Consider the following 19,566-nt stretch of genomic DNA (forward strand, 5'->3'; position numbering starts at 1 on the left):
GAACAATGTGATTCTTCCCGGCCTAGTTCGGAAAAATGCTTTCTCAAAGAAAAAGCATCCGAGAGGTGGATACTTCCTGGACGGTTACCAAAAAAGATATTTTTTCCTAACTAGTTTAGAGAGAAAATCGCTGCTATAAAGAACACTAAATATATCTTTCATATGTCTACAGAGAGTTACAAATAAAAGACTTCCTTCAAATTGTGGAATTTTCAAATATGTTTCACAATATTCATTCACATCGACTATATTTGCACTAAAGGTTTACACAGCGAGCTTCACCTTCATTTTTTCATTTTGATAATGTAGTCTTCCACTTTGTATTTGAGTAGCGGAGTACCATGTAACGGAACGGTAATAGGAACAGTAGGGACTGTATACCGTTATGATACTTAACAAAATGTTAAAGTAAATCCCTCAAAGACGACTTACCTTGAGTGGATTGCGGTTTTCTCATCAGAGCCCTGAGAGTGGTACCAGTTTTTGGAATCGAAGCTAATCCGTATATCAAGAAGCACGATATTAAGCGGTGTGATAAACATAAATATTATTAGCAAAAAACGAATAATTCACAGTTGAACTGGGCAGTCGAGAATGGCGGACAATCAACCACATAGAAAAACAATGCAACAACAACAATGTTCGTCCCTTTTTCTCGCTCCAACACACCACAGAGGGCGCAATCATATTGAAGTCGTTTTGAGGGTACAGGGTGAGGCAAAATTAAGAAAATAAAAATGAGTATGTTAGCCATTCCGCAACAAGCTGCATGAGTCCAGCTCCATCTTGTAACTTCACCAATTTGACAAAATTGTCCTAATCTATCACACCTTTTTGTGCATTGTAAAAAAAAACAGTCGCCGAGAGTATTTCTGGATAGCTTTATCAAATGGTAGGCATCTTGAATTATACAGATTTTTTCATTCGTAACTGAGTGAAAAATGAAGCTTGTTGTTAGGAAAGGAAAACACAGATTTCTCCACTCCAAGGATGCTAGACATGGATATTTTTGATGTGATTGCATCAAACGTCAAGCTTTTGATAATGATTTCTGTGCTTTTCAATTGAAATAGGCATCCTTTAACCAAGTTAACCTTCTCCTTAGGAGATTCCATTATTAATATATCCTGTATGTCTAAAATCTCTTCTTTGAGGAGTATTTCATCCAATACTAGGCCTGCTACAAGTGTGGTTTCCTTTCACATTTTTTTACCTTTGTTATAATTTCTACAGCTCTTATAGCTTCAGCAGTAAAACCAGGAGAAACATCCACCAAACTACACCATTTCAACAAGGTGCTTAAGAGTGGCATAGCATTCTTTCCAAATGTTTTCTAACATACTTATATGCTGAAGAGGAATAAAAAGTTGAAAAATTAACATGATTTGAATAAGAAAACAGTGGAAAATCTTCAAAATTATCAATGTTTCTGCAGAAATTTTGTTTCTTCTCCAAACTGTCAAGATGAGAGGTGACTTAAGTAATTTTTATTATACCCCTTCAGTCTTATATGTTCGTTTGGATTTTTGAACTGTTTGTTGGGAAAAATTCCAATATTGGTGACGTTTTCTTGAACTTCCAAGATTAGTTTCTTTGAAATCTCCGATATATACAGAAACCGTTTTTTTTTTCTATAATTTTCAAAGATTTCATGCTAACCACACTTAATACCTGCCTCTTCCTAATACTGTCACTAGAAATGGATGGAGTAGGTTCTCTAGGGAATACAGTTGATTTTTTCTAAAACTTTACAGAAAGATATACGTACGTTATCAATATTTGATTTCATCATTTTTGTTTATACTGGTAGCACTAATTCCTTTATAACTAGTCCAACGCATTCAGTTGGCCACATCTCTCCAGGCTCATGATTGTCCGATTAAAATTCTTGTAAGTATCATATTGGATTCATGTATATTTATCTCTACTGATGAATCTTGTCATCTTTTGTGTTCCTTCGATTTATTATTTCCAAAGCCAATCACTAAACTTCTTGCAGCTCTGAATTCATGAAGTAAGTGATGCTAGAATGACAATTTCATTGCAAACTTCGATTTTAAATTGTGGGGGTGGAAATTGCCAATGAACTGAATTCAGTTGTTGGCATTCTGTGTGAATTTCTTGATGTCAGAACATTTCTCTCATATAGAAAAATAATTGTTAAAAGGTTTGAAATGAATACCCCCTAGTGCACTTGGACTATAGAGGTGTTGTCATATTTTTCTATTTCAAATCCTCCAAATCCCTTCAAGCATGTTAATTTTTTGGTAAAAAAAAATTGGAATATCTACCAAGATTTTTTGAAATTTATGTGATGTGAGAATTCATAATATTGAATAACGTTCCTTCATTACCAACCAAATCATGTGATAAAAACACTTTGCAGTGTGAAATTCACCATCTGCGTATTATAGATATGTAAATCAACATTAAAGGTGATGAATCTCCCCCTAGGAAAATAGGGATCGACAGAAGACTCAATTCTCGAATATCATAATAAACAAGGTGGTCAGTTGCAAAGCCAAGCTTCGACATCGATCACAAACGAGATTCGTCTTCTGTCTTTTACTGCAATGCAGCTAGATGAACTTGTTATCAAACACCAGGCGTCTTGCGATGTAATTGTAGTTACAGTTTGATTGTCACTTACTCTAGATTTTTTATTTTCTAAATATCCGAGTAAAGGTAAAGATGCCTGTCTCTTATTCATATTTTTCTGAAAGATACGAAATATGCTTATCATTTTCAATTACTAATTATTTTTAGTTTAGGTTATATTAACTTTCAGTACTTTTTCTCACTCTTTACTTCACAAATTCACTTAACTGTTATTTCAACAAAAAAACATAATCCAAGGAAAACACTACTATTTTTGTGTAGTAAAATGTTCGCATCTGAGATGGGATTGGAACTTAATGATTAGTTAAGCAACCTCAATTGATTATTAGCTTGTCCAATCCAGACAGTAGTCTCGACGAGATTCAGATTATATCATCGGTCATCGAGTTGCTACGGGCGCCGCCTTGCACACATCCCGTATCCGGGGGATACGAGATCTGTTGAATACCAAATTCATAACGAGGACCAACTCAGGGACCAATTCAGGGACCACATCCAGAGCCCACTCCAAATCCAAAGACTTGTTTCTCCAGGGTCAAATAGCATGTCCATCTTTGTATTTTCTTCAGTATATCACCTGTTATCAGTCATTCGTACTTTTTCCCACCATCAACCACACCCAACTCATTTCCCACCAGCTCAATCATTCTATATATGATAATAATCATTCAATTTTCACATAATTTTATTTAAGACATGTTTCACTACACGATAGCTTCATCAGTTTTACTGGTACACTAGACACTGTGAAGCGTAAAGCGTCCTAAATGAAATTGTATGATTATTATAATGAAGTGTTATTGCCTAATGTCTACATTTTATTGTGTTAATTTCGATGTGTCTAATCAAAGCAAATTTTCATCTCAATAACTTTTTAATATGCCAAATGCAATACATACAAAATCAACGAGTACAATAAAAAAGTTCAAACAGCAACACAAATCAGACAGCTTTGTACAAAGTATTCACAGTATTCTCCTCCTCCTTAAAACATGTTTCTTCACCACCAATAACTTCCGTGGAATGTGGTTTATCATTTTGCACAACTTCCAAAGTATTCAAATTATTTTTACTTGAAATCTCATCTGCCTCTGGTACAGAATCACTTGTATTCACTTCTGCACCACCATCCTCATTGTATTCAGCTTCAACTGGTTTTGAATTTACTGCAACCTGGATATCAAGTGTTTTCTCACTATCAGGTATGCTATCTTTCACCACATTATCAACTGTGGAGTCAAATCTTGAAGAGGAAGTTTCATTTTCACTCGATTCCAACTTCTCCTGTAGGGTTTCATGTTTTTCAATATCGGGGTTGGTATTTTCTAGCTCCCCAGCAGTTTCAATCATGTTAGCCATGTGAGCCATATCTGTTCCGGTTTCGAGTATTTCTGCTTTAGAAACATCTTCTGAATGTTCAACCGTACCAGGAACTTCTGAAGGTTTCACTAGCTCCATTCCTGAATCCATACTCACTACAGTTTCGACTTCACCCACATCCAATTCTTCCGCCATGCTAGTGTCCATAGCAGTCTCCATGATTTCCACAACACCTTCATCTACGATCACCATATCATTAACATCCACAGTCTCAGTTTTAATGTCGTTGCCAGACACACTTGCTAATGACTCGTTCACCTCAGTGCTAATCTCTACTTCTTCGTTTACTTGGAGGACGTTGATCTCGTCCATAGATTCGTCGCTCTGCATTGCCTTTGCTTCTTCCAGTGCGTACGAGTCCTGCTTGAAGGTGAAGTCATTGGAGGATTCGTTTGGGCTCCTGGTGTACTCTTCGAAGAGCATAGATGGCAGCTTTTCCATCTTGGGTATTTCTGGTGGGATGTCGTAGTGCATGAATTCAGTCTTCACGTTCTCTGAGAGGTGCGAGTAGTTCAAGTGAGCGTCCGAAGTATCTTCGATGTCAGACTCGGAATCTTTCTGAAAAATTAAATAAGGAAGAATCCAGTTAGCTCCGCTAACGCTTTCAATTACCCTTTTCAAATAGAAATTTCCCCAAAATCCTATCTATACATCAGTCTCAAGTAGCTCCGCTAACACTTTCAATTATCCCTATTTTAAATTGAAATTTCTCCAAAAATTCTATCTATCCAACAGTCTCAAGTAGCTTCGTTAACCTTATCAATGACACCTACTTTATATCTATTCAGCAATCAAATAGCCACTAATACTTTCATCTATCTTTTTAATAGAAATTCACCACCAAAATCACAATTTATAACCATTTTTTTAACATTGAAATTATTTTAAATGAAAAATTTTTAATGAATTGAAAATTTCTAATTTTTTTTTAATTTTACATTTTTTGCAAAAAAACTCTATCCAAGTCTCAAGTAGCTCTGCTAACATTTTCAATTATACCTATTTTAAATAAAGATTTCCACACAATTCTATGTATTCAACAATCTCAAATAGCTCCACTAATGCTTTCAATTATCCTCATTTTAAATAGAAATTACCCCAAAATTCTATCTATTCAATAATTTCAAATAGCTCCACTAATGCTTTCAATTATCCTCATTTTAAAAAGAAATTTCCCCAGAATTGTATCCAACAATCTCATATAGCTTCATTGATGCTTTCAGTTATCCCCATTTTAAATATAAATTTCCCTAAAATTATATCTATTCAGCAATCAAATAGCCACTAATACTTTCATCTATCTTTTTAATAGAAATTCACCACCAAAATCACAATTTATAACCATTTTTTTAACATTGAAATTATTTTAAATGAAAAATTTTTAATGAATTGAAAATTTCTATTTTTTTTTAATTTACATTTTTTGCAAAAAAACTCTATCCAAGTCTCAAGTAGCTCTGCTAACATTTTCAATTATACCTATTTTAAATATAGAGATTTCCACACAATTCTATGTATTCAACAATCTCAAATAAGCCCAAAATTATATCTATTCAATAATCTCTTCACTGATGCTTTCAATTATCCCCATTTTAAATACAAATTTTCCCAAAATTCTATCTATTCAACAATCAAATAAGTAGCCAGTAATAATTTCATCTATCTTTTTAATAGAAATTCACCCCCAAAATCCTATTTTATGACCATATTTTTAACCTCGAAATTATTTTAAATGAAAAATTTTCAATAGATTGAAAATTACTAATATTTTTTTAATTTTACATTTTTTGCCCAAAAAAATGTTTGCACAAATTTCGAAACATTTTAGCCCATTACAAAAATTCTATGAAACCATGTCAAATTTTTGCCATTTTTTAAAGGCACGGGGGACTACAAAATTCAGTTTGAGTAGAGCCTTTATGATGATAGCACGACCAGCTGTCGAAAGCGCTCGCATATAATTAAATAGGAGTTATAAAGCTTCAAATCCTTTTTGTAACAGATATTAATATTAAAATACTGAAAATAACGGAAAATTAGTTGCATCATTCATATATGTGTGTGTGTTCGGATAGGTTTCTGCGGTCAGTAATTTGATATACCGCGTCTGTTGAACCGCGTCTGTAATTTTCATCTTTTCGACGTTTCGGCTCCTGCTTTGGAGCCATTTTCAAGAATCATTTGGAATGAATTTTACTTACATGACTAGAGGACGAGGTTGTAATCTCTTTTTTGATTCTACTTTTCATACATTGATTTTTGATGTAACGAATTATAATTAATATATCTCAATGAACTTGTTGGTTTAATACACCAATCTGTTATTAATGAATTGTCATCTTTGCAATTCTTTTTGTATCTAAAAAAAGAATAGTATTGTTATCTTCCAGTTCTTTAGTGAATTGTAATTTGCGGTTATAACTGTTTACTTATTCAAGTATTTCTTGTGATTTATCCTTCGGGATAATACAAATATCAACTTTGAAACTATGTTGAAGAAGTTCTTCAATAAATAATAATGTATCCATAACGTATTGTGCAAGTATTGGTGAAATTATTGCAACCATTGGTGTACCTAATATCTGATGATAATTTCCTTCAAATGAAAAGTAACTTGAATTGAAAATTAATTTAGTTATTTCAAGAAATTTGTTTTGGGTAATTTGACATTTTTTTTTTTCTATATCATTCCATCTTTTTAATATTCCTTCTTAAACCAGTTCTATAGGTGTGTTTGAAAAGAGCTACCACTTCAAGATTTAATAAATTATATCCTATTGGGATAGATTTTTCACTGATGAAAGAAGCAAATTCAAACGAATCTTACAGAGTCAACAACAGAAGCCAGCCCCCAAATTATCATCTACATCGAATATTGGACCCGGATGTCACACATGTAGCTTGTGAAATCTCTAACACGAGATGACCTGACCACAATGTGCGGCTGGTTTCTATTGATGAATTAGCTTACTCTCAAGTATTTCCAAGATTTTTGAACTAAATTTAAAAAATCAATTAATGTCTTTCTTCACAACAAATAACCTTTTTTCAGAAAACCAACACGGTTTCACAAAGAACAAAAGTACAGAAACAGCACTTTATGAGTTCAATGAGCATGTGGTTAATGCACTTGATGGTAAATTCCATATTTGCGGATTGTTCATAGACTTCTCCAGAGCTTTCGATTGCGTTAATCATGACCTGCTATTAGGGAAATTGGAAAGATATGGTGTAAGAGGAGTTGCCCTAGATTTAATGAAATCCTACCTGGAAAATAGAGGGCAACGTGTCAGTGTTGGAAACACTCTCAGTCAGTTGGCAACCATTAGGCAGGGTGTCCCACAGGGATCAATCCTTGGACCTATACTATTTTTGATATATGCAAATGACCTGATGAAATATTTTCAAGGATTGTCAACTATTCACACAGTAGCGTATGCAGATGACACAAATTTCATAGTGAAGGAAATTGATGTAACGACCCTACAGGAAAGAACCCAGGATGTACATAAACAAGTAAACATATGGGCAGAAAAAAACACCTAACACTCAATACATACTGTGATGATGAAGTTCACAATTAGTAAGTGGCCCGAACATTTTGTTATCCATGAAAATGGGGATCTGCCAATTGAATCTTGTACTTCTACAAAAATGTTAGGCGTCACCTTGGACTACAAACTCACATGGACTCCTCATATTGAGACCCTCTGTATTAAATTGAGAAAAAACTGCTATGCTCTGAGATTCATGGCTAATTTTTGTAGTAAAGAGATTTTACTGAGCTTATACTATGCGACCATAAACTGCCACTTAAGATATGGAATTTTGAATTGGGGTACCGGATCTGCTGCTGAAAGAATATTTATTTTGCAAAAATATGCAGTAAGAATCATTGCCGGTATTGGTTGGAGAGAATCATGTAGAAATGCTTTTAAAAATTTCAAGATACTAACTGTTGCTGGTCTCTATATTTATGAATTGTGTATATACGTTTATAGAAACAAGCATAATACACCTTTCCAACAACATAATTATCCAACTCGTTCTAGAGGCAAACTAATGCCCAATATTCATAGAACAACTCTTTATCAGAAAAGTTTTCTTTATCTTGGACCAAATATGTTCAATAAATTAGAAGAATCAATTAAAATATCACCAAATCTTAACATTTTCAAATCAAGACTGAAAAAGGCACTTATTGAAAAAAATTGCTACACACTTGACGAATTTAAAACTGTTTTTTTATATTTTAATGACAAAATATCACAACTATGTGATAAAATTGACTTTCATTTATTTATAGTTATTTTTTTACATAATCTAAGCCAAACAAATAATTATATGTATATACCTATATGTATCATATTTTTAGATTATTGATTACTACAAACATTATACTCTGTAACGTGTCCTACCCTCAGACGTTTTCCTTGTCACTGTACGTATAACAATGTACTTTTTAACAAGGAAATAATAAAAAAATATTATTATTATTATTATGACTCCATGCATTTGTGTTGTTTCTGCAACTAAGTGTTGCCTAACCTTGCACTCGGCTATACCGGCTATGACAGCTAATGAGCTACAAACAGGTGTCTGCGGTTTGCTTATTATTTTTTGAGTGCTTCAGGTGTGCTACTTGCACACTCATTTATGATGAAAGTTATTTTTTTAGTAAAAACTTACAGCTACTTTGAAACAATATGGATACGTTAAAATGATTAAAAAAAAAACTTTATGTCATTTCGCGAATGTATTAATTCCATATTTCCTTTATGTTCTACGTTCAACTTATCAAAATTGAGTAGTGTGCTTTTATTATTGGCAAATGGAATGAAATTTTTTTTTTCAAAAAATATTTTTTGACTGAACCAACTGAATATGATTTTCAGATCCGCTTCTACTTTGTTTTTCAATGTCCCATGTTTGATCTGTATGATAGCAGTGTCGCCGGCGAAGCTGATAATGTTTCCTGTTGACATGTTTGACAATAATAAGTAATTTATATAAATGAAGAAGAGTATCGGTCCTAAAACTGTACCTTGGGGTACGCCGTAGTTGATTACCCCTTCTTCACTTAGTACATTTTTAATTTTCACTACTTGTCTTCCATCAGAAAGGTAACTAGTGAGTAGTCTGTTCGGTTCTCCTCGTAATCCTCTATCGTCCAAAGTTTATAACAACTGCTCATGGCTAACCGTGTCAAAAGCCTTGGCAAAATTCAGGAACACGCACAAATTGGGCTGACTCTTATCTAAGGACGTGGATACTTCTTTGGTTAGGTAGGCAATTGCATCGTTTGTTGACATTTTCTCTCGAAAGCCAAATTGTTCATCAGATATTATTTTATATTTGTTTAAAAAGTCATTTATTCTGTTTTTAAGTGGTTTTTCGAATATTTTTGCAAGAGAGGTAATTACTGATATGGGTCTGTAATTTGATAATAATGTTTCATCTCCCTTTTTGTAGATTGGTGTGATTACGGCTTTCTTGAAACATATAAATATGTTATTTATAAGGTGCATAAGAAGTGACAGAATTTCATTTGAGATTTCTTGCTTATATATAGCACTTTTGTGCTATATATAAGAAAGTTATTACATCTAGCCTACATAAAAGGACAAAACAAAACATTTTGGTTTTTATGTCTTCATTGGGATATATAAGCATTTGTTGAATCTACGTTTAATACACATCAACTTCTACACCCCTTTGTCATACTACAATATCAAAAAATGCTTGCTTATTTACTTTCACTTATCAGAAATCAAGCCAATGTGGCATTACAGAGCAAAACTTACCCTCAGTACACTATACGAACGTAAAGGTGGAATATCTAGATGCAAAGGGCACGTTGAATCGTCGAAAACTGCCGCGATTGGGGTTGGACAGGTCATATCCCCGGTGAGTTTTCCACAAGCTCTAAACAAGACCTGTGTGTGATCCTGCAAACAATTGTTAGTAATTTTTTTATGAAAAATTTGTCGAAGATTCATAGCAATGAGTGTATGCTCAATGTTACATTTTTGTGGTGTTTAATAATAATAATAATAATAATAATACCATTTTTCACACCAGATGCATGTTCAGCATATGCAGTCTTAGCCTATATCCATAGACATAACACGGATCTGAGAGTGTTCTATTACCACCTACGGCACTTCTACAGTATTGACGAGACACGGGTGTTACCTTATATTACGAAAGATATTGAATCCGTTGTGGAGAATGAGAAGAGTAAATTTATTGGAACTATTCATTCCCTATCCTGAGGTGATACAAGTTAATAAGCCTCATGTGGTTTTTCCCAAACATCACAGTAAGACGATAATCGTCTTGGGAGTTTTTAGTTTCGAATGAGACAAGTGTTATCCGAAAAGGGTAAGAAAAACAATGAAATATTGAGATTTTTTCTTCGAACCCCTCAAACTCTATCCAGACTACTCTGTTGAAATAGAAGTTCTTATTGTTGGAGCTGTTAATGAAATTATGCAGAAATTTTAACCGAACAAATGCAATAGTCATTCTTGGCTCATTGCATATCTTAGGGCACACAATTCTCAAATCCAATTATCTTACTTCATTCCTTTGAATTGGGATGGATTCCTGAGAAGCGGTATAATCTCGACGTGAAGATCCGAAATTTACGTCTATAGGAATTTTCTCAAATCATTCATTTAATGATTGTTATACTTCCCTCAACAATAGGGTGTGTTATATATTATATTATTATACTTTTTATGACAACTAGATAGTATTAGCATTAGAAACAGTCATGTTTGTTGTTAGTTACTAAAAGACAGAGTTGAATGATTAGCTGTTGAAGTTATTATTTCTTCAATGAAATGAATAAAAACACTTTTGTGTAATTTCCACTAGTTATTTTATTTTAATGACCGGGTTTTATCCCATTATCAAGTATAAATACTAAATAATTAGTCGATCGTAAAAATAAAATAACTAGTGAAAATTAGGCAAAGTGTTTTCTTTCATTTCATAAAAGTGATCATGAATTTCCACAAAATAAACAAGTCATCAATTACACAAAAAAGTTTAAATTGAAAGGGTATATTTTTAGGAGAGATTAATTTTTGGGAGGATATTTACATTTTAGGACATGAATATTGTGATAACAAATTGTCACTAACCTCTAATATATGTTTCTGGCAAAATTTGGATAGAGGTATACTCCTTTCGGTGCATTTGACCCCTCCTTCACTGAATGAACATTTCGTGTGCATGTGAATTTTAGGGGTAATACCTTCAGAGACCTATAAAAAAATATAAACAATTTTTGAAACTTGTTTTCCAAAAAGGGACAGATATATTCTTATACCCAGATATATTCTTATACCTTCATTCTGAGATCCTTCAGTCTCTTGTTCAATATCGCATCAGTACCATGGCACTTGTGATAACTGTTGAGAGCTTTCAATTTTTTATATAACCTTTGTTCTTTAGGATTATCACGTACTTGATTATAAATATTACCTGAAATAAAGCACAATAATTACGGATAGGAGTGAGAATAATCAGTACACATCATATTCATAAAATGGAAGCTAAATTGACTCTCTGTTTCGCTACTGTTTTCAAACCTACGTATTATGATGTAAGGTAATATTTAAGCAGCATTACGCTGAAACTATCGGTTTGTTCCCATTTCAAAACTGAAGAAGCTATTGCATAGCGAAACGTGTTGCATTTTTGAAAAACTGTTTAGTGAAAATCTAAAAAACCATATCATCACTCCTCACTAGAGAAATGAATCCTAAATTAATGCAGAACATTAAAAAAACACTGTCGAAATTACTCATTGAACTTGAATCATACTGTGTTACGGAATATATACATAATACTCCTAATAAGGAATTGTGAATACAATAACCTAATACTTGCTGAAAATTAATAACACTATAGTATATTTCAAGAATGAGGTAGAGTAAATTCTCACCAATTTCCGAAAACTACGTTAATGTGAATAAATGTTTTTGTAATTTGTTAGTATTTGAAAATATAGAATTATAGGTTTCTACCGTTATTTACAAGTTTTGATATTTCTAAAACAACCTACCTCAAATTTAATATATACGTAAGTTTAATATAGAGTTCAAAAATCCGCACAACTACACTAAAACAAAAAATATCATTTATTTTATTAAAAAACCATATAAACAATATTAATTGGAGAAAATGTAAAATAATCTTCTGAGTTACAGTTTATGCTTCCTCATATTCTGTTTCAGATGGTTCGTCATCAGCTGCAAGAGAGATTATTATAGGATTTATTTTGTTGTCAATATGATGAAGCTTCCATTTATTTTTCTAAATTTCCATAACATGATTAATACATTTTTACCAATTTTCGGTAGTTACTTCAGATATTGATTAATGGAAAAGATTAGTCAGAGCCCATTCAAATCAATCAGATTAAGCTCATAATGATGGAGTGGTAGGCAAAGTATTTCAATTCCTCATTTTTTGACTATCTCCTCAACAACAGATTTTTTATAATTTTGTTTATGAATGTTGACCGTGGATAATAATTCTGCTTTTGTCATTGTATCTTTAGAGATAAATTTCTCGGAAATTAACCAAGTTGCAATTTAATTTTTCTTCCATTGAGTAGTTGATAAACGTTCAACTGATCAGGAGTGATAACTTGTATTTTCCATCACAATAACTACATTTTTGGGTATGAATTCAATCATTTGTCCGAAATATTCTTCAAACACGTGTTCGTTCATCTCTTTGTGACAATCACAGGCTTTTTTGATTCAAACAAAAGTAGACCTTTCTCGATAAATCTATTTACACTACCAATCTGTCGTCGACCCTTACCTGTTGGTTCCTTGAGACCAGTTGAACATACTTGTAGAAACGCTTCTGTTTTTGTCTTAACCAACTCTTTCTTCAGAATTTTCTTAATTAACCCACGTTTTATCTAAATAATAAACGTTCTTGTTTTCTGTCCTATTTCTTTCATTTTTCTTAGATAGTCTCGTCTCCAACATACAATATCTTCGGAAACAACAAGCATTGATTGTCTGCCAAATTTTTCATATTTGAAGTTCAATTTATGTAAAACTTTCCAAATCAGGATCATCATGTTGGTATTTGCTTGGTAAAAAAATGGATGGACTATCCTAAGAACTGCATTTTTGAAAAAACATCCAGCTTCACTTTTGATAATTTTAGTTCCCTTGGTGTCGGTTTGGATGAGGTTATACCAGCCAATTTTTGTTTTTTTTTTAATGTTATACGTAGTTGATTTTCCATATCCCATAACTGTATTTGATATTTCAACTATACTGTCAATAGAATTAGAAAGATTCTGTTGCTTAAAACAATTGTAGACATTATCACAGTATACACTATCACAGAAATCACAATTATGTCAGATTTCTTCACTCGTCCATAATCGACTGTACAAAACTATTCTTATAATACTGAAGGAACCCAAAAAAATAATGTAATTCCAGGAAGTACACCTATAACTGACTAGATACTTGGTAGCCTGAATAATAATAATAATAAATGTCATTTATTGGTGAATACAAAAGGGCCATCGACCGAAGTCCTTCAGCCAGCGTACAATTTTTTAAATATTTGCAGTGATTTTAACATATGCTTACATAATAGATACATAATATATATAATAGATACATAATACATTATATTTTTGACAAAAAAATAATAAATTATGACAGTGATTTGATGTTTTCCCAAATAGTTTTTTCCGGGTATTTGAATTTGGATGTATTTCACTAGTTCGGACTTCCATTGTCTACTATATAAAATGATTTGAAATCCCTTAAACAACTAAAAAAGAAGAATTGAAAATGAATAGCTGAAAATAACAATTATATTAACCAAAATAAACCTGAAATGAAATAATAGTGAAAATAAAATACAAGTAAAAATAGAACAATTGAATAAATAAAAATAAAGAAATGAAAAACGAAAATAAAAATAAAAAGTGGAGAGATTCCAAGTCACGTTAGTTCACGACGTTTCGATTGTTAGTATCTACAATCGTCTTCGGGTGATGACTGGACTGATTCCTCCGAGAGATGACTATTTATAGGTCGTTCGAGTACTTTCACTTATCCCCGCTTTTCATTTTTCCGCTTCACTGGTTCCGTGGGAGATGACCGTTTTGGCGGGAGTTGGCCATTTTTCGCTTGATGATGGGTTTCCATATGTTGCGTATTTCTACGCTGGCTTGGCTGAATACGTTGTTGGACAACATGTATGCGGCTTCTTTGAATTTTCTCCTAAACCAATGTTCCTCTCTGTGCAAGATCTCAGCTTGGGACCACTCGATGTTGTGTTGATGGGTCCAAACATGGTCTGCTATTCTTGATTTGCTGGTTTCCCCTCGCTGTGTGTGTTTCTTGTGCTCGGCAATGCGAACATTCAATGGCCTCTTAGTTTCATCAATATAGGATTTTCCGCACTCACAGGGCATCCGGTAAATGCAATTCTTGGAATGGCATGCAATTCTTGGAATGGCCATTGAAGAAGCCCACAAGAAACCTCGAGTCTGGTTGAGATATGTTGACGACACCTTCATAATATGGAACCATGGGAATACTGAACTAGACGCCTTCCTGAAACACATCAACAGCGTGAGACCTTCCATCAATTTCACAATGGAGAAGGAAATCCACAATGAATTGCCATTCTTAGACGTTTTGGTGAAGAGGACCGACACTAAGTGGGAAACATCTGTATACCGAAAACCCACTCATACGGGACAGTATCTGAACCACGAATCCAACCACCATCAATCGACTAAAAGAGGAATCATCAAGACTCTATTAGACCGTGCTTTTGGGCTTTGTAATACGAAGGAAGGTCTCGAGAAGGAACTAGACATCATCAAAAATGATCTTCAACGGAATGGCTGCTTTAAAGCGATGGTAGAAAAGACTTTTGCTAGAAGACAGCAGGAGCCTCGCAAGGAAGAGAAGCCGTCACAACCAGTGCTTGCACTTCCCTACATCAGAGGATTATCGGAGAAGATAAGAAGAATTCGTTCCAAGTACAACATCAGAACCTGCTTCAGATCCGGTAACACTATCCGTAGCAGCCTCACGAAAACCAGTCCACCAAACGCGGACTGCGATTCCAAGAATTGCATTTACCGGATACCCTGTGAGTGCGGAAAATCCTATATTGGTGAAACTAAGAGGCCATTGAATGTTCGCATTGCCGAGCACAAGAAACACACACAGCGAGGGGAAACCAGCAAATCAGGAATAGCAGACCATGTTTGGACCCATCAACACAACATCGAGTGGTCCCAAGCTGAGATCTTGCACAGAGAGGAACAGTGGTTTAGGAGAAAATTCAAAGAAGCCGCATACATGTTGTCCAACAACGTATTCAGCCAAGCCAGCGTAGAAATACGCAACATATGGAAACCCATCATCAAGCGAAAAATGGCCAACTCCCGCCAAAACGGTCATCTCCCACGGAACCAGTGAAGCGGAAAAATGAAAAGCGGGGATAAGTGAAAGTACTCGAACGACCTATAAATAGTCATCTCTCGGAGGAATCAGTCCAGTCATCACCCGAAGACGATTGTAGATACTAACAATCGAAACGTCGTGAACTAACGTGACTTGGAATCTCTCCACTTTTTATTTTTATTTTCGTTTTTCATTTCTTTATTTTTATTTATTCAATTGTTCTATTTTTACTTGTATTTTATTTTCAGTTATTTCATTTCAGGTTTATTTTGCTTAATATAATTGTTATTTTCAGCTATTCATTTTCAATTCTTCTTTTTTAGTTGTTTCAAGGATTTCAAATCATTTTATATAATAAACAATGGAAGTCCGAACTAGTGAAATTCATCATGAAACATTGTCAATCACCTTCAAACAAACGTTGAATTTGGATGGTTGTCCTTCAGTTCTTTCCCTACATAATGCCTGTAGAGTCTCCAAGTTAGTTTCATTTTTGGCAAAGCGGTTTCCTAGGTCTGATAGTCTCTCCTTCATAGGTTTCACTTTTGTAGTTCTATAAAGCAGTGCGTTTGAGAGATTGTGTAATATGTTCTGAGGGTGACACATTTTGGTAATACTCCTTAGTGTAGATGTTTCAGCTGTTTGGAGATTTTTTAATGCAGGATTACGACAACTTGAATAGATTACATGTGCATATTCGAGAAGTGGACGACAGATAATTTTATATATTTTAGCTGCAGTTTCAGTGTTGATTCCTCGTTTTTTAAATGTCACACTTCGAAAGTGCTATTGATGCATTTCTTTTTAATCATTTTTGTATGGCTGTTCAAGTTGATTTTGTGGTCAATGTTAACTCCCAAGTATTTTACTGATTGCCTGCTCCTTACTTTATTGATGGTAGCATCTCTGAAGGGTTGTAATGAAAAATGATGAATTGTGATTTTTCCGGGTTTGGTCTCAGTCTCCATTTATTGAACCAGAGCGTTGTCCTGTCGACGAGATTTTGCAGTTTCTCTATTGTGAGTGCTAGCATGCGGTTGTGTGAAACTAAGGCAGTGTCATCTGCATACTGTAAGATGTGAAGGTTTTCATTAAATTCATTCTTGTCTTCCAAGTTGTAATTGTATATATCATGGCAGTATATATTATAGAGAATTGGAGATAACGGAGAGCTTTGCGGAACTCCTTGTTGGATGACTTTCTGACTCTGACGGTTCTATTCTCAAAATATTGTTTTATTATACAGAGAAGATAGGGGTGTCTTGGTAGCCTATTTTTCTAACAATATCAAGTAAATACATTTCATGATAATCTGGGTGATGTACAAAATGTTATGTCTCAATAGTGGAAAACAATGTAAATCAAGCTGAAATATTGCGATAAGCACGCATACCAGAATATGCACAACAAATTAGTTTGTTTTCTGAGAATTAACTCTACGTTATTCTTGAAATATACCATATCCATGATAATAATTGGATAGGTGAAGTCCAACTGATGAATATTACTGGAGTTTTTTCCCAACACCAAACCGTTATTTTAACACCTCGACACGTGTTTCGATCACAAGTGATCATGTTCAAAAGGAAGATTAAACTAAATATACTTACAACGTTATACTTATTTATACCATAGATACCTCTTCTAGGTACCTACGTCTTAATCGTCTTAAATTAATTTCACAATATTGCCTCATCTACTAGTCTTAAATAAATTTTACAATGTATCCTTATGAAATAGTCAGGTGAAGCTAATAATTAAAATATTATTTTAAAAAGCTACTGAGTATAGTATTAGGTATTGGTCCACCATCGTTATTCATTATATTATTATGTTTACTTATTTCTACACTCTCATAGGCATCTAGATGCCTGTTTTTGTTAACTTGTCTAATCTTAATGAATTCTATGGAACGGTTTTGTTGCAAAATATGATGGGCGACTGCTAATTTTTCTGGTCTTTCATATTTTAGGTGTGCTAAGTGTTCCTTATATCTTATTTTAATATATCTTTTTGTCTGTCCATGATATTTTGCATCGTAGTCCTTACATTTAATTTCGTAAATTCCAGACTTTACAGAATTCTCGATTTCGAAAATAGTATACTATATAGCTTTTTAAAATAATATTTTAATCATTAGATTCACCCGACTATTTCATAAGGACACATTGTAAAATCAATTTAAGACTAGTAGATAAGGCAATATTGTGAAATTAACTTAAGACGCAGGTACCTAGAAGAGGTATCTATGGTATAAATAAGGATAACATTGTAAGTATATTTAATTTAATCTTCCTATTGGAGATGAACACTTGGTGATCGAAATACGTGTCGAGGTGTTAAAATAACGGTTTGATATTGGGAGAAAACTCCAGTAATATTCATTACTACACCAAAGGTTACAGACAGTGCATCACAAGTCCAACTGATGAAGCTATCGTGAGACGCGTATTAGGAACAGAAAGTCAATGGGATTCCAAAATAACCAATTATCAAATTGAATTTCGATCCCAACCTCTACCAGATATTTTTTTCAAAAAAATTCATCTAGTTGAAATTGAGATGATTCTGCAACGTTTCATGGCTGACGGGCTACGGAAATATGATTTAAAATGAAACCAGATAGCCTTTAAAATCCTTCGCTAAATCAATTATCGAACCTTGTGGATTTTTGGGAATATAGACATTCAGTATAACTCGTTTACAGTCACAGAATCGGTTCTATGAAAACTTTGGCTATCTGCAAGTGCCCAAGAAACAGAAGGAAATAGAAATTTCAATTTTTTCTGGATATTGTCTGTACTATTGAAATATCGGAAAAATTGATGTGACTGTTCTGTATATATGTACGTTCTATATCATTTTTTGATAAGTGCAGTAGTTTTGGATTTATGTTCTTTCGAATTTTGTTAATATTTGAGGTTAGGAAACCAAACTTGTTCAGGTTTTGACTTTTGGGTTCTGGCTCATGTAAATACCGTAAAAGCTGAAAGATTGTCTAAATATAGTATAGCTTCTGATATATAACTTCTTTTTGGGAGATTGTGTCGAAAATTCGATTTTTTACCTAATTATTGATAACTACAAAACTATATGAGAGATACATTCATAATTCATTTTGGTTGTATTTCCATGGGCCTGTTCTCTGTGACAAAATTCGCGTCTGTGTCCAATTTAAATCCAAAAAGTTGTTTCGTTCGGTTTTTATTAAAGACAAAAATGTGACAGACAGAAACTGATAACCTTAGAATTACAACACTGAAGTCGTTTTAATAATAAGTAACACTTACAGCATGTTTCTTTTTCTCTTTTCAGCGAATGAAGGTATTTCCTCCTCTTTTCTTTTAACAAATACTGCAAATGACGATACTGCTCGATGTACAATGCATGCAACCTTACCAATTTGTCTCTAGTCATCCTAGTAATCTCCTCAGCCGTGTACACATTGGCATGCCTGAAATTCATTCCGAAAACGGTAGTTTTTTAGCTATTGCTATCTTCAAAACAATAAGGCCTAAATTAGACAAAAGTTGCATTTCATTAGTTCGGAATTCCATTGTCTAATCCCTACTAATATTATAAATGCGAATATAAGTTTGTTTGTTACGGTTTCACGCGAAAACTACTCAACCGATCATCATGAAATTTTGTACAAATGTTCTTGGAGGTATTAGAAGTAACATTATTTTTAAATATATTTCTCATATTGATTCATTTCTATTGTACTGACACTTATTTAATGGCATAAATGCGAGCGAAGCCGCGGGTAAAAGCTAGTATGATATAAATTGATTTGAAATCCCTGAAAGAATCTATAAAAAAATCAAAAAGATTAGCTGAAAAAATAACGATTATATTAAGCAATAAATTTAAATTACAATGAAATAAAATACAAGCAACAACCAAAAAATAAAAAAATTGAAATATTAACGCGAGATGAAAATTAAAAAAATTACTAACTAGAAATCAAAATTAAAAGATTTCAAGCCAAGTTACTTCATGACGTTTCGATTGTTAGTATCCACAATCGTCTTTGGGTGATAACGATGACGATTGTGGATACTAACAATCGAAACGTCGTGAAGTA

At 33.4% G+C, this 19,566-nt stretch overlaps 1 protein-coding gene across 1 annotated transcript in view; it reads right to left on the minus strand.

The window, feature by feature from the left end:
* Positions 1–3,474: 3,474 nt before the first annotated feature.
* Positions 3,475–19,566, minus strand: part of dgt1 (KAT8 regulatory NSL complex subunit dim gamma-tubulin 1) — a 35,332-nt gene continuing 19,240 nt past the window's right edge. Inside the window, exons 4-8 of the mRNA XM_074186506.1 lie at positions 18,770–18,933; positions 11,357–11,493; positions 11,151–11,273; positions 9,804–9,947; positions 3,475–4,557 (exon numbers count right to left, since the gene is read on the minus strand). Coding sequence (XP_074042607.1) covers positions 3,562–4,557; positions 9,804–9,947; positions 11,151–11,273; positions 11,357–11,493; positions 18,770–18,933 — 1,564 coding nt within the window. The 3' untranslated portion in view covers positions 3,475–3,561. The remainder of the gene's footprint in view (positions 4,558–9,803; positions 9,948–11,150; positions 11,274–11,356; positions 11,494–18,769; positions 18,934–19,566) is intronic.

The sequence above is a fragment of the Leptinotarsa decemlineata genome, unplaced genomic scaffold, assembly GCF_025532065.1.
Source record: "Leptinotarsa decemlineata unplaced genomic scaffold, Ldec_3_MD MMD2_tig00078422_RagTag_RagTag, whole genome shotgun sequence".
Lineage (NCBI taxonomy): Eukaryota > Metazoa > Arthropoda > Insecta > Coleoptera > Chrysomelidae > Leptinotarsa > Leptinotarsa decemlineata.